This window comes from Lutjanus erythropterus, chromosome 15 (assembly GCF_056507025.1).
Source record: "Lutjanus erythropterus isolate fLutEry1 chromosome 15, fLutEry1.hap2, whole genome shotgun sequence".
NCBI classification, from domain to species: domain Eukaryota; kingdom Metazoa; phylum Chordata; class Actinopteri; order Lutjaniformes; family Lutjanidae; genus Lutjanus; species Lutjanus erythropterus.
Window position 1 is genome coordinate 9,243,729 of NC_139331.1, and position 14,680 is coordinate 9,258,408.

Consider the following 14,680-nt stretch of genomic DNA (forward strand, 5'->3'; position numbering starts at 1 on the left):
CCAGACGGTTCAGAACTCAAACATTTCTGACCTCTGATGGAACCATTCAAAGTTGGAGTTTCATACTTGTGAAGACTTTATGAAGAAGCCCTTTTCTGACATCAATGGCAGCACCCATGCAAACCTAAAATAATGCATACTATCAAATGGTAAAACTTTAGTCGCCAGTGCTAAGTTCCATACAACGTATAACATCCTCCGTTTCCTCATGTAGTTCCCTGTGTTGTTTATGCAAGAAGGCTGTACTGCTGAGGGTTTGAGTGTATACTTGCCAAAAAAAAAACAAAAACTCATTAGTTTTGAACAACCAGCCATGTTTTTCTCCTTAATTTTGGTGTCATGAACCTGGAATGATTGGAGGTCTGAAATTGTAAATTCCAACTGTGAAATTTCGACTTCCAAAGTTGTCTTGAATGCAGCAACACCCTGCATTTGTGTGACGTTGAAATAATCAGAAAAATATTACATAAGTTGCTGTCTGACGTCACATACGCAGAAATGTCGTGGATGTTTGGTTGTTTATAACGGATTATTTCACGTGTTGCACATCAATTTTGTTGCTCACATATAATAGCTGTCCACATAGTGACCCGGATCAGTTAGAAACATTTATTAGCATTAACCCTGATAACCAGTTAGTTAGCTTAAAAATGGCACTTTACAACTTACAAGCTCATGAACACACTTAAGTCAGAAAAACAACTTATAAACTGATAATAGGACTGTCCAAGAATGCACTTCAAGCCAGCCCAGCACATAGCATATCTATGTTAAAGAACCAATTTTTGAGAACGGTCAAAAAGAGACCTGTAAAGTGCCAAAATATCCACATCTTTATTTAGCTAATGTGAGCAAAATTCTAGCCAACTAGCTAGCTAACCAGTGATATGATTAACTAAGTGCTGCTAACTTATGTAACTAACTTATAAATGTTGACCAAAGAATTGCAATTAGAGTTGGTATTAATCATTTACAAAGGTTTTTTGGTAGGACATGATTTGTCCCAGTTCTCAAGAATAGGTGATAGTTGTCCTGAGTGTTAGCAAGATGCTACCTAATGACATAACTAACTAGCTAACAATTTTAGTTAGTTTTGATGTTTTAGCAGACATTGTAACCTATTGTTATATTTACAATATCTTTTAAACATCATCAAAATGTGGTTTTCTTAGCACAACATATCTAAGCACAGGAAAGGAGAGAGCTGACTGTGTGTAGCAGGGTTGCACAACTGTTACTGGAACACAGAGCAAAAGTGAATGCTATGTTACAGCACGTTACTTCATTCCTTCCTTAATGTACATTCTGGGAAAATCTCTGCTTGCTCTATCCCAGGAAATTTGTGCTGTGATTTCCCAAGTTTTTCTGCCAGCCAACTGTCACTCTGTTTTATTTTTGTTACAAAAATTTGCTGGAAAAATGGTTTTGAGATGCTGGGGCACTGATTTCCCAGAGGAGCTGTTCTCAAATGATTTAACCTCTTCTTGCTTCTGTACTGCTGTGTTTACAAGAGGCATTTTATTTGAAACCCGCAATGAATCCAGACCTCGTTTTGTGTGGGAGACAGGTCCCACAGGTCATCGTACACCTCCTCACTAGTTTGAAAAACACTGCTCAGCCTCCGCCTTCCTTTTTCCATGTCTTTACCCCAATTAATAGTTAATGAGGTCGAGCATGATTGAGATGATCGCGCTCAGGTGGTCAGGCCGCGTAGCGTCTCTGCAAGCTCGGCTGCGTTATGTAACTTATCTGTGTTAAGTGCACCAACCACGCACAGGGAGCAAGCAACCACTGCCACCGTCATCCAGGACATAAGGCGACATACATGAGCTCTCTACGCCCACGGCTGACTCATATCAATATTGTATCAAATGCTACAGCCCGCGCCTTCCTCTCCTCTTGCACCTCAGCTGAGTTTAGTTTTAGTTTCTTTTACAGTTGGGTCTCAGGACAGCCATGACAACTGTTTTGAATAATTAAAATATTCAAACCCTGTTATTATGGCCCTCTAAAGCATCAAAAATGTGAATGATGGTATTAATGCCTGTAAACAAAGGTGGAGAAGCTGTATTTAATTAATTTATTCATTTTGTCCCTTATAGTTCAACATTTTGGGAAAAATAATTATTTGTTCTCTTGCATAGATGAGAAGACAGACACCAATTTCATGTCTGTCCAGTCACCATGAGGCTACAACAAGCAGCTGGTTAGATTAGCTTAGCATAAAAACATGCTAGCCTGGCTCTTTCTGCAGGTAACAAAATTTGCTACCCAATACTTGTAAAACTTGTTAATTAACACACTATACCTTGATTAATAAGTCTGTACAAAAACCAGCTGTGCTGCTTTTCCAAGTGGCAAAATTGAAAAATACTAAGTAGAGGGATTGCAAAAATGAGTATAAACTCCTGTAAACGATGAGTCTTGATCAGCATATTGACAATAAGCACTGTTTGTAATCTGAGAGCTTGCCTTTTTTTTTTTTTTTTTTTAAGTAGAAATTTCATGATGTAGAACAGTCCCAAATAGTTGGCGTTGCGTCAGCTTCAGCCTTGCAAGACTTGGGATGATTTAAGGCAGTGGATGGCAGCCATTTTCAACTTATGCAATGCTGTTTTTTGTAACTGTAGATACATTAGAGGATTACAACTTATTGTACTGCTACATCCACAGAAACTCAATGAGCTTCACAGATTGTCAGTGTTTCATCCTCCCATGCATTTCCTGCAAGGGGAACTTCATCGTATGTTTTGTTACAAAATCTTTGCAAACTTATCATTCTTTTTCTTTCTCTTCGAAAGAAGTAGAGAAGATGAGGTGAAAGTATTTCCTGTCCGCCGCCTGCATTCTTTGACTGCTGCTGTAGCTGACTTTCTATTTTCATGTGAGCCACACAAAAGCAAATCAGTTCAGTTATCATAAAATACTAAACTTGAACCATCACTCTCATCCTTCTCAAACCAACTAAATTACTCATAAATAAACATCTATCATATAAGCATCTGTCAGCAGCAACTGATTTCTTACATCTTACTGCATACCACTGCAGCAGAATATTTTCCACCTCATAAGTTCACCACAGAACATTTTACTTGTCTTCTCTGAGGACCTACAGCCCTGTGTTGGGCTGTAATCTCTCTCTCTCTAACTTAATATTCTGTGTCTTGTGCTTTGCTTTCTTCTCTCACTCATTTTGTCCTGTGATTGATTATTGATCAGTTAGATGTAAAGTCTTTTGCCCCAAGCTTGTGATGAGCAGCTACATAAATAAATGATCTGGAACTTGACTCTGTCACCTGGTATCATGTCAAACTTCACCTTAGGGGAATAAGGCTCTTATGTAACAGACTGTAGAGCTGACTGAGAACTAAGCGTGTGGGAGCATGTCATTGGAAATAAATGGGAACGGGAAGTGCTATTTGGCAAAAGAACATTGAAACATAAAAAGAAGCTCAATTCATGTTGAATTCACCCGAAAAATAAAAATAGGCAGAGTGACTTGCTCACAGTGTTTACAGTAGACGCTCACTGTGTGTAAAACCTAAAAGCTGTGTCGTTGTTATTCTGCATCTTCATCAGTTAATCAGACTGATTTAAACTTCGGCACATGCTATTAGCACCCAGGTGTCAGTAGCTAACAATATTGTTTGGTTGGAATAGCCAGTGTGGCAACCTTGTGTGGCAGAGACAAGCATCTAGGTATAAGTAGCCACCAATGCTATTTGCACCATGGGTGGAATAGCCAGTGTGGCTATTTACACCTGGGTGTATATAGCCTAGCATGGGAGAGACAAGCATCTGGGTTTCAGTTGCCATCAATGCTATTTGCCCCTGGCATCTAAATAGCCAGTGTGGCTATTTACACCTAGGTGTATATAGCCTAACATAGCAGAGACGAGCACCCAGGTGTCCATAGCGAACAATACTATTTGCATCCATGGTGTAAATAGCCAATCTGGCTATGTACACCTGCATGGCAGAGACAAACCATGAGCTTTTCTTAAATATAACAGTAGTTAAAATTAGTTTTGTTGCCTTGATAAGAGCCTAGTAATAAAAAAACAAAAAAACAAAAACAGTCTAGTTAAAGTCTAGTTTCACAAGGGGACTCAAAAGTTTAGAGCTAAACTAGGGGGATGGGTGTAAATAGTTAAATAACTGCCATGTGACTGTTCTCACCCTGGGACATATGGACACAGTGTTTAATTAGTAGGTGGCACACTGCTTATATGCACTGAATTAAAAACAATGGATTAAATAATGAGTAATGTGAAATTAATGACTTGTGGTGACAAACCCACAGATAGTTATCATCTGAGTCTGCAGCTCCTCTCAGCCATGCATTTCAGCATCTTTCAGTGCTTTTCTTTTTTTTTGTTTCATGCATTGTAGTTTTACTGTCCTGTTTCGGTCTCATCAGTGTCACTTCCAGAGTTTCAGACTACACAGGCAGCTGCTTTCAGGGCTTTTATAAACCAACCTGCTCAGCACACAGACAAAGTTAGCGAGCTGTAAACATAGTGGGGCAGATATTTCTCTTGAGAGTTGGCAAAGACCAAAAGTGAACTCGTGTCACGCCAATATTTTTTCAGACAGTAACACAAAGAAGACATAATACAGCTGTTTTCACAGAGTTTGCTGTGTTCAAACTTCCAGGCAAAAGTGGCTTAAAGATTGTGTAAATTATTCTAAACACGATATACATTTAGAAAGTAGTTGCCAAAAACATGAAAAGACAGAGAACTATGTAATACTGAATTCTGAAGTTCCAACAGCCCAACACTGAAGAAAAAAAAATACAGTGCTCTCTTTTTTTTTTCTTATTTGTGACTCAAATTGGGATTTTTTTTTTTGTGAACAGCACAAATTCCATGAAATCTAATCTTTTCAATTCTGATTTGGACCACTTTCATATCAGCTCCTAAATCAGATGCAGGTCTGACATTTTGCAATGCAACCTCAGTCTGAACAGTCATATCGGGATCTGTGCGACTTTTACGTCACTCCAGAGGACTCTGCTGTGTCTGTTGCTAATTAATAGAACACAACTCCTACACGCTTTCTGGCAGAGATGGGTCACCTGAACTGAGTGTCTTGCCACCAGAGTCTTGCAGAAAGACCCAGACGGATGGAGTTGAAGTAGCCCGTGACCTCCTGAAATGTGTGTGTTGGCACTCTAGGATCCATAGACTGCAAGCCTGTGATATTTAAGGTTTGTTTGACTGCAAGGAGCTCATGTGAATTACTTCACTGTGATTATTTCAAGCTTCAAATACATGCGTTTCACAGGTCACACACTTATTCTTCAGAACTGGGACAAAATCATATTTTGAGGGAGCTTTGATCTTTACTTTTCAATTATGCTGAGAAAATATATTTTAAAAGATCAAACTCTTGGTTATTAACCCTTGCAATGGGCCAACCTCCTAGTGATGAAATTTTTGACGTCTTAAAGAGTAAAAAAATATTATGCTTTTTCATTTCACAGCATAGTCATAGTGAGTTGTCATTTTATTTTTTAAAGTTGCTAAGAGTTCTTGTAATGCTAATAAAATACACATTTTCAAACCATAATTCTCATTTAGCTTTATTTAGAAGAGCTACAGAGTTGACATGTTATGATTGAGATACATCTGATAGCAATATTATTTAATGAATTTGTCAAAAAATGCAAAATGTGAGTGAGATAGGGGTCCATAGCTAACTCTTTTCATACCTGAATAAATTATGTTCTTGTAAAAACCTGACATAGCTAACAGAAATGTGGGACACAAATTTAAAGGGACATTATTTTCATAGAAAAATCTCTTATAAAACAAATGTGTTTATACCTATGTTATAGCTATTAGTTTTAGATTTTGAAGGCCTTTAAGACATCTTTAAATAGTTTGACTTTGTGAATGAATTCTTGTCTGGGACAACGGTGTTTCCTGGCAAGTTTAGAATTAAAAAAAAAAGTAAAGCAAACCAAAACATTTTATAAATTACATATAATTAATATATACAAATCCTTAAAGAATGCATTTTCAGAAAAAATGTGGAATTACAGTGTTGGTATTAATACATTTTAAAGAAGAATGGGTGTTTTACAAAAAGTAGAACAGTCCCAAAAGGACTTTTGCAGACAGTTGAAGCATGGCTTCATTAAAACTCCGGTTCAAATGTCTAAATATGATCAGTGATCTTGTTCGTTTCATTTCTTGCATCTATTTGTCTGCAGTATCTAAGAGGAACATGTTGTATTTTAATGGTGTCAAACTGCTTGAACATCATCTGACACCATCTCTCTTTACTCTACATTCAGTACAGCTGTGCTCTAGTTAGTCACTCTTTACTCATTTGATGTGAGGTTTTCTGATTTATTACCAGAACCCAAGAATTTCAGGTCAGGCATTTCCTTGACCTACATTGTTGTGTGTGGGAAGGCAGTGTGTAGGAGTATTCACTAGTAATGTGTTTCATAAGACTCAAATTAAGCAACAATCAAAGTTGGGGCTGTTCAAAACTGCAAGACTGCACTGAGTGCACATCTCTGCAAGGCAAAAGATGGCGAAGCACCTACTGCAATGTCCCCACAACCGCCGGCGACAACCAGTCAAAATATTTTTGTAAAGTGTTGTGTTTTCTTACAGCAAAGAACTGCTTAGAAAAGTGTATTAGTATTGGAACCATGCATCCTGGGTTTGGCTGACTGTAAGGAAAACAATAAATGGGACAATAAGTCCAAACTTATCAGTTTAACCTTTGGCTACCCATAGAACTGACTGTCATCCACATATCTTGAAATAACAGGTTGAGGGATTTCATTGAAAATGGCCATGCCAACTTTTTCCTTCCTTTCCTAACCTGGTGTTATTTAAACCCCTTCAAGCTACCAAACCTTAGGTCATCTCGTTTGTTTTACTTTTTAGCTAGCTACCAAACAGTGCAGTTTGGTAAACTTTCTAGCTAGCTATAATATCGTAATATTTTGTTAACTTTTTTAGCTAGCCCATAAACCATGTAACATTTTGTAACCAAACGTTAACAGCCTTTGAAAATGGTCATGCCAGTTTTTCCCTCATAAAAATTTAGCCAAACTTAGGACCCCTTCAAGCAAACATAACATAGTTGGGACCAATCAAAGCCTTAGGTCATTTCATTTTTGTATGATACTAATATCATGCACATGTGACCAAACACATGATCCCCTTCAGGCTAACGTCACAATGTAATAATGTCACAAATGTCACAAAAAAATGCTAATAGTCTTCACTGTTAGGAGGTTCTCTGAAGTCAATAGATGGATTATACTATTTGCTTTCAGAAATGGGTTCTTCTTTACATCGATTTTAAGCTGAAATCTCAGTCAGACTTTTTGAAAAGACATTGCAATCTGGAAGAGGTTATTTAATAGAGTACAGATCTCTCCCAAAAAGAATATTTGGATGTTTTGCCCTTTGTAATCACCAACATTTTGGTTAGTAACTGTAATTTAATTACATTTTTTTTTCTCAGTAACCACTATGAATTGCATTTGGTTTGTAATTTAATTACATGTAACTATTTAGATGTAAGTTGTTACTCTCCAGCACAGCTAGTATCCTATTAGACATTTGTGTGACATTTTGTCATCATGAGGGTATCAATGAGCAGCGCTTAGTTAAGATAAGTTAACTAATGGTGAGCAGTTCATCCTTCAGTCCAAGTGGTAATTTGTTTGGCACGAACTTTGAAGCAGTTCCCTCAAGGCATTCTTATGAGCTAAGTTGACCACATGTTGTAAAAAAATCAGGGCAGTCCCAAATAAAAACTGTTGTCCTGAATCCCAAATCTTGTCCCTAAAATTAAATGTTACAGTAATAAATAATGAACAACATATGAATTTATGAAAATATTCCAATCAAATCTGTTTTGTAGGCTATAATTCCTGCTTTTAGTTATTAAAATGGCCTGTTTCTTTTTTGTGAAATATATTACAGTATTATTGTCATCATAAATAATGGATTATTGATGTCATTCGACTTGTTGTGAACTGATGACACAAAGTGCAGCCACCACTGCAGGATGAACTTGTGATGAAGAAATAGCTAAAATGAATTTGTAAGCTCCTGCAGCTTAATGACATTCTTACCTTCTGAAACATCTTTAAAATGAATTACACAGCTGCTGCTGGGACTCTGCACTTCATAGCAGAATCACACAGAATCTGTAACCAATCTTCATGATATTAATAACATTTTATTCCTCATGTCATGAAGCCCCCCAACCCCCTATGATATTGCATTCACAGGAATGGGATGACCTGCAATTGTAATGCCTCTGGCCATGACTGTTGCCATTGTGGAGGCAGAAACATTTTTTTTAAGGTTTTTCAAAAAATTGTGAATCAGAGAGGTCCTTCAGCATAGAGTCACAAATGTAAAAAAAAAAAATTGGCTGATTGGTCCAGTAGTATGTAAGATTAGCTGCAGACAAGCTCCAGGTGTGTTGAGGTATGCACGCACAAACACACACATGCAGGCGCTGGTATAAAATTTCCAGCTTGAGTTGCAGATTTCGACACAGGTGTTTTTTTCTTTTAGTTCGAAGACATCTTTTTGCAGTAAAAGTAATAAGATATGTGCCGTTTTCAGAACCACATGAAAAAGATCTATGGGATAACATTTTCACACCTTTTGAAAGGTGTCTGCTGACTTTTCACATTCACACAGGGGAATTACTGCTTTTTCTATGTACTTGGGCCGACTTGGGGTGAAGTAAAAGTATAATGCATGAAGAGAACATTCAAAGAAAGTACAAAAGATCAGTATAAGTTATATATATGTTCTTCTCTTTGTATGTCTGAAATGTATGTTGCTATATACTGTCATAACAGAATAGAAGACAGCGAGAAACAAACACACACAGGTGGATGTAAATGGGTGTGGACAGAGAAAGAAATGCTGACCACAAAGAGACAAAACGTTAGCCAATCATGTTTACAGATCGACATATGTATCTCTAAAATCAGTGAGAGTCATAGCGGAAAAGCGCCACAGATCTTGCCAACACACACAAACACAGACTGCCTGGATATAAATACAGACACTGCAGAGACAACAGCACAGCAGCGCAGCACTTCGCAGTTTGACTTGGGTCTGCAGCCGAGACGACACAGTCATGCAGCTGGTGAGTTTGGCTGCTGTGCTTATCTCTAACTTTCGATGATCGCGAGATTAGTTTTGTGATTTGTACTGATTGCATGACTTTTGACTCTGCGTTTAATGCTGCAGGTCTCAAAACAGAGAGACAAATTTAAGATATCTGAAACCTTTTGCCAATTTGTCAAAAAATCAATGATATCTTTAATGGTAACTTTCCTGATAGCAAAGAGATGCAATGTGGCCTTCCTCAGGTAGTTGTTTAGGTCCTCTATATATTTACAAATCAATTCCCGTCAGTATTACATAAAGCAAGAATGCTTATGTACGCGGATGATTCAACTATGTAGAGGACGGCATTACCACATGTAGAGCTGACAGAAATACTGAGTATTGAGATTAGAACACTTAAAAAGACTAAGCTACTTAATTATTTTGGCTGCTACATTTATGTGGACAGAACATATTGATGATACAACTAAAATCAGAAAGAGCATTGCTGTTACCAGGAAATGTTTGAGGTATGTAACATCAAACACTCTGGACCAAGTGATTCAAGCTTTAGTTCTGTCATACCTCGACTACTGTTCAGTCATTTGGTCATCTGTAGCTAAGAAAGAACTAAAAATACTCCAGATTAGCACTTAATTGTTCAAGAATGTCTTAAGTGACAGGAAACCACTGTACTTTTCTGACTGAGAAGTGTACATCAGCAGCAGGCACGATCATCTGACTCGACCGGCCAGTTTAGGATGTCTTCTACCACCATGACTAAAGAATCTCTGCAACTCTACTGTAATTTACAAAACCATTACAGGATGATACTCTTCACCAAATCAAGTCATTGAAACAAACACCAGAGCTGCCTTTTAGCTGGGATCGCACCAACAAAGATTAGTTCTAAACCTGATTAAACCATCCTTAAACTTTATATTATGTTGCACCAAACTTTTAAACTAGCTTAAGCCTAAGAAAGATTAAATGTAAACTTCTCTTTAAACCTCAATTTAGTTTTTACTCTAAGCCTAGATTACACTTTATTCTGTTGCACACAAAAATGTGGTCCGGTATTAACTATTAACTTACACTTGAGGAAGTGTAACTTTTAAAACAGCAACATCACTTTTTAAAAACCTTTCAGTCATAGCAAACAATATAACTTTTTCCTACAGCATAACTTTAAAAAAGAAAAACGTATTACTTTTACTACATTTTGTTAATGAATATAGAGCAGCTGAAGTTAACAGTTTTCCCCTTACTTTATAGTTAGTGAGTCCCAACACCACACTAATACTTTATGTTATGTAAATATTTATCTATTTAAAGTTGGTTAAGCAAGCATCTCCATATTGATTCAACTCTATTTAATTTTAGTTTACATCACTAAACCCAGATGTGGTGAACTGAGATTAGTTTTACATTGTGCAGCAGAGCTCTGCTTAATTTTAAAATGTTCATTAACTCATTTTAAAAATGTTTTTGCCAAATTCTGATTAGAATTTATCTTAGATTAAATTGTTGTTCGTGCAACCCAGTCTAAGAGAGTACTTAAGACAAATAAATGCATGAACAAACCCTTCATGTTTTATGATGTTTATAGTGCCTAATGATTTAAAGTAATTGCTGAATTAAAAAGTTTTGTATATTTGTGATGTCATTCAGATTCACACATTAATTGATTAAGTCGACTTTCAACCAAACAAAAAGGAGTAAAAGTAAACTTTTCTTTTAGACCACTCTTGTCCATCCTCCTTGGAGTTTCTCTTTAGATGCTGTGTGTTTTTCATGCTCATAACTTAAAAAGCACTTAGAAAGTCTGTGTGGTGTTTAGGTGTTGAGAGTTTTGTTGGTGCTGGGCCTGGTCGCGCTGTCGCACGCCACCAAGAGGGCCCAGGCGGTCAAGGTGAAGTTGGGCAAGGGAACTGGACGGCCGGGCACGACAGTGAGACTGGTCCTGGATCCTTCGATGCAGCCTCAGATCGCCAGCACGTCTAGCCCAAGCATCGCCAACATGTCTCTGTCTCCGTGGACGTACAGGTGAGGCATCGCTGAAGTCTGAGGGCCTTTAATGTTACTTTACACAGGTGGTGTCAAAAAAACAAAAACAGTTTGACACATTTGGTTATTTAGTTTTCAGTTTTGAACTTTTAGGCCATGTTAGTTTTAAACTCGATCAAATCATCACTAGATCCCAACAGCACTTTAATTTATGTTATTTATTTCTTTACTTTAATCTCTCTAGTTTTTGTCTACATCACTAAACTTCTACTGAGCAGATATTAGTTTTTAATTGTGCAACTGAGCTTGGCTTAATTTTGAATGTGGATTTACTAATTTTAAACGTGGCTTTGCTAACCTCTGATTTGATCTTAATTTAGTGCAACCCTGTCTAAAAGCCTGAAATCCAGATTATAAATGTTTTTTTTTCCCTCCCTCCTCAGAGACTCCTGTGTGACGTCTCGCTTGCCTCAGCGGATCTCTAATGCTCAGTGCCTGACCTCCGGCTGTCTGAGCCTGCAGGACGGAGGAGAGGATTTAGCGCTGGAGGCTAAACCCATCTACTACCAGGTCCTGGTCCTCCACAGGTGAGACACCACAGTCTTTGGAAAAGCAGCAAATGATGCAGTTTTTGTCTCTGCTTTTGTTTCACTGCTATAATTTCTCCTCTGTGCACGCTTATAAAAATACAGTAAATTCTTAGAAGCTGGTCAGGAGTCAACATAACAATGAACACATAATGTAATTTGGAGAGCTTTTATTTTTCTTAACTTGAGTCATTTCCTAATGAAAACAACCTGATAGGGCAGGCATCACCGAGAAGTGTAAACTAATAGTGTGAAAGACACGATACTGTTTCAAAAATCAGTTGTTATAGCTAGATTTTTATGTTTGCCTACCAGAACAAAAGAGGTATAGATTTACTGTTTTCCACCAGGTATGCAGGATTTAAAAAACAAAAACAAAAAACAACCTTCATACATTTGGAAATATTAATGTCAAAGACAGTGATGGCAGTTTTCTGTCTGAATGAGACTACAGTGTTGAATACAAACACACACACACTCACACACTTCCAGCATTCATTCATTTTTGGGGAAAATTGAGACAAAATTGTATAAAGTTTGAATTCTTATTGAAGATATAAACATATGTCTTAAAGTTATATCTTATATCTCCATAAACGTATAAACTTATGAGAAGACTACACAGTTTAAACAACCAAAGAGCTAATAGAGCGGCCAAGTGTCACAGTGAAATATTATTCAAAAAAGAAGACTTTTCAGTATATATGATTGTAATAAAAAACGCAGAAGACAGAATTGTATAAAAAGTTTCAGAAAAAACAAATGTCAGATGCAATAATCTGCTCAACCTTCATGTAAGTTGCTTGTTTATCACAGACTTTCTGCAGTGATTGTGGTCATTATTTGGTTTAATTGTACAGTCTGTCAGTTGTTCTGTATTGATATTATTATGCATTAAAGATAATATGAAATATTCACAAAATGATGTCACTTAGTTTGGGGTCGTCAATTTAATCAATGATTAAAAAGGGGTTGGAAAAGGCCGGGAACCACAATAAATGCAACATCTGTCTTAACAGATACATTCATTGTACTGAACTGAATGGAAACTCACTGAATTAGATTACTCTGAGATTTGTTTCTTCCCTGTTCGATCTAGTCACACCCACCACGCTCCAAACTGATTTCATTTCACTCTATAATCTCATAATGACATCATCTGTGTGTGTTCAGCCCTCGCTTATTGTCCCCTCCCACTCCAGAGTCCCGAAGAAGAAGAAGAAGAAGAAGAAGGCGAGGAACGAGTATGACTTCCGACTGGCGATGGAGGAGATCACGGTGGGCTGTACTTGTGTGAGGCCCACTGTCATACCACAGCAGTAACACACACAAGACCTCAGATGTTAGCAACTCATCCAGTATGCTGTACTTTTTTTTTTTTTAACTTAAACTTGACTGTTTTGCTAACATGTCCCTGGCTTGATAGAGTGTTAGCTATTAGCTCGCCAGCTACAGTAGCCTAGATACCAAGAAGACCAACAAAAGCTCTGGCAAAATGTATTTTACAAAGACATGCAATGTGACATCAATGTTGTTGATACACTGATAGTGTGGGGTTTCTTTCTGCCCCCTGGTGGTGAAAAACTGGTTAATGCGGCTTTAAAGTCTTAAACTCAGAGGAAAAGGTACAGTGTCTGACAAACATTTGTCAGACACCACAGCTGATTTGTGTAGTACATTATTATTAATTTTATTATTATTATTATTATTATTATTATTATTATTATTATTATTATTATTATTATTATTATTATTGTTGAGAGAGGGATGTTGTTTGAAATATATACTATATATGGTAACATTATTTTTGGTGTGGGTGTATGTTTGTATATTTTGTCTTATTTTATTTCTCCAATGTTTCAAGGTGTTTTTTTTTCACATTTTATAACAAACCCATTCTTATTTTATTGTAAACAAAATCAAAGCGCTTTATTAAAGTTTTTATCCCAACTTTGATGTCAAATTTGTTTCTTTATGTTGGGAAATTTGCATGTAATGACTAATAGGATATATAGTAATTAATTTGCGTCCTGTATTGAACTTTAAATCATGCTAAAGTTTCATGGTTGTGACTGAGCTGAGAGAAATATTCGTATATAGGGACCTTTGTGTACAGTCCACTTAAAATCAATATAACAATATAAGAAAAACTCTCTGTAGGTATGTATTTCAGGGTGTGTACTCCCCAAACTCAACCAAGACCTTTTTTGCACTAGTCATATTGATACAAAATACTACACACTATCAATAGCACCCTGAGTCTGTTTCACCTGAACAGCACCTCAATTAAAATCATTAGTAATACGTCTGTTTGTATTGATTTATTTATTATGTTTTTAAGTATGTATTATTATTTATATCTATGTCTTGACAAAATTGTTGCTGTCAAAAAGGACTATAAATTATGTAATCTGAGAGGCAGGACTGAGGGCAAAAAGGTCATGTGCCTCCTGCAGCTTGTTACGTTCATTCGAATCGACCTGAAACTACGACAGTGAAGGGGACATGTTCTTACTTCTCATACCCAGTGAAAATTACGCCTCAATCAGCAAACGAGAAATGAAGAGGACAAGCGTGAGTTCAGTCAAGCTCTTTTTTACTGACCATGCCAAATAGATACAATCAATCCAGCCTTGAAGATATACAGCGACACACAGTTACAGCAAGTACAAACCCCATGTTACAGTACGACTCCCCCATCGTTACAGTGCAAATATTTTAGACATTTCAATCAAGTCAGTATGACTCAACAACTCGAGCAAATTTCATCTTTCTGTCGACTCTTTTGGGTTGAAATTCCCTTTGAAAATCATAAACTGACAATCAGAGCACAGTGACACATGCCAAAGCTAACTCATCATCTTTCAAAACCAATTACGTCCAAATTCTGAACTGCTTTGCCTCTTTGTGATGTTATTGTTGTTTGTACCGTATATATTCACCGTCCTTCATGTATGCATATGTGCTTTTGAG

General features: G+C 37.0%; 1 protein-coding gene across 1 annotated transcript; it reads left to right on the forward strand.

Moving 5' to 3' along the window:
- The first annotated feature begins 9,040 nt into the window (after window positions 1-9,040).
- il17a/f3 (interleukin 17a/f3) lies at window positions 9,041-13,687 on the forward strand. Its single transcript, XM_084737449.1, has 4 exons — window positions 9,041-9,150; window positions 10,954-11,159; window positions 11,564-11,707; window positions 12,910-13,687. Exons 1-4 carry the CDS (start codon window positions 9,142-9,144, stop codon window positions 13,028-13,030), a joined length of 480 nt encoding a protein of 159 aa, XP_084593575.1. The 5' UTR covers window positions 9,041-9,141; the 3' UTR covers window positions 13,031-13,687.
- Window positions 13,688-14,680: the final 993 nt, after the last annotated feature.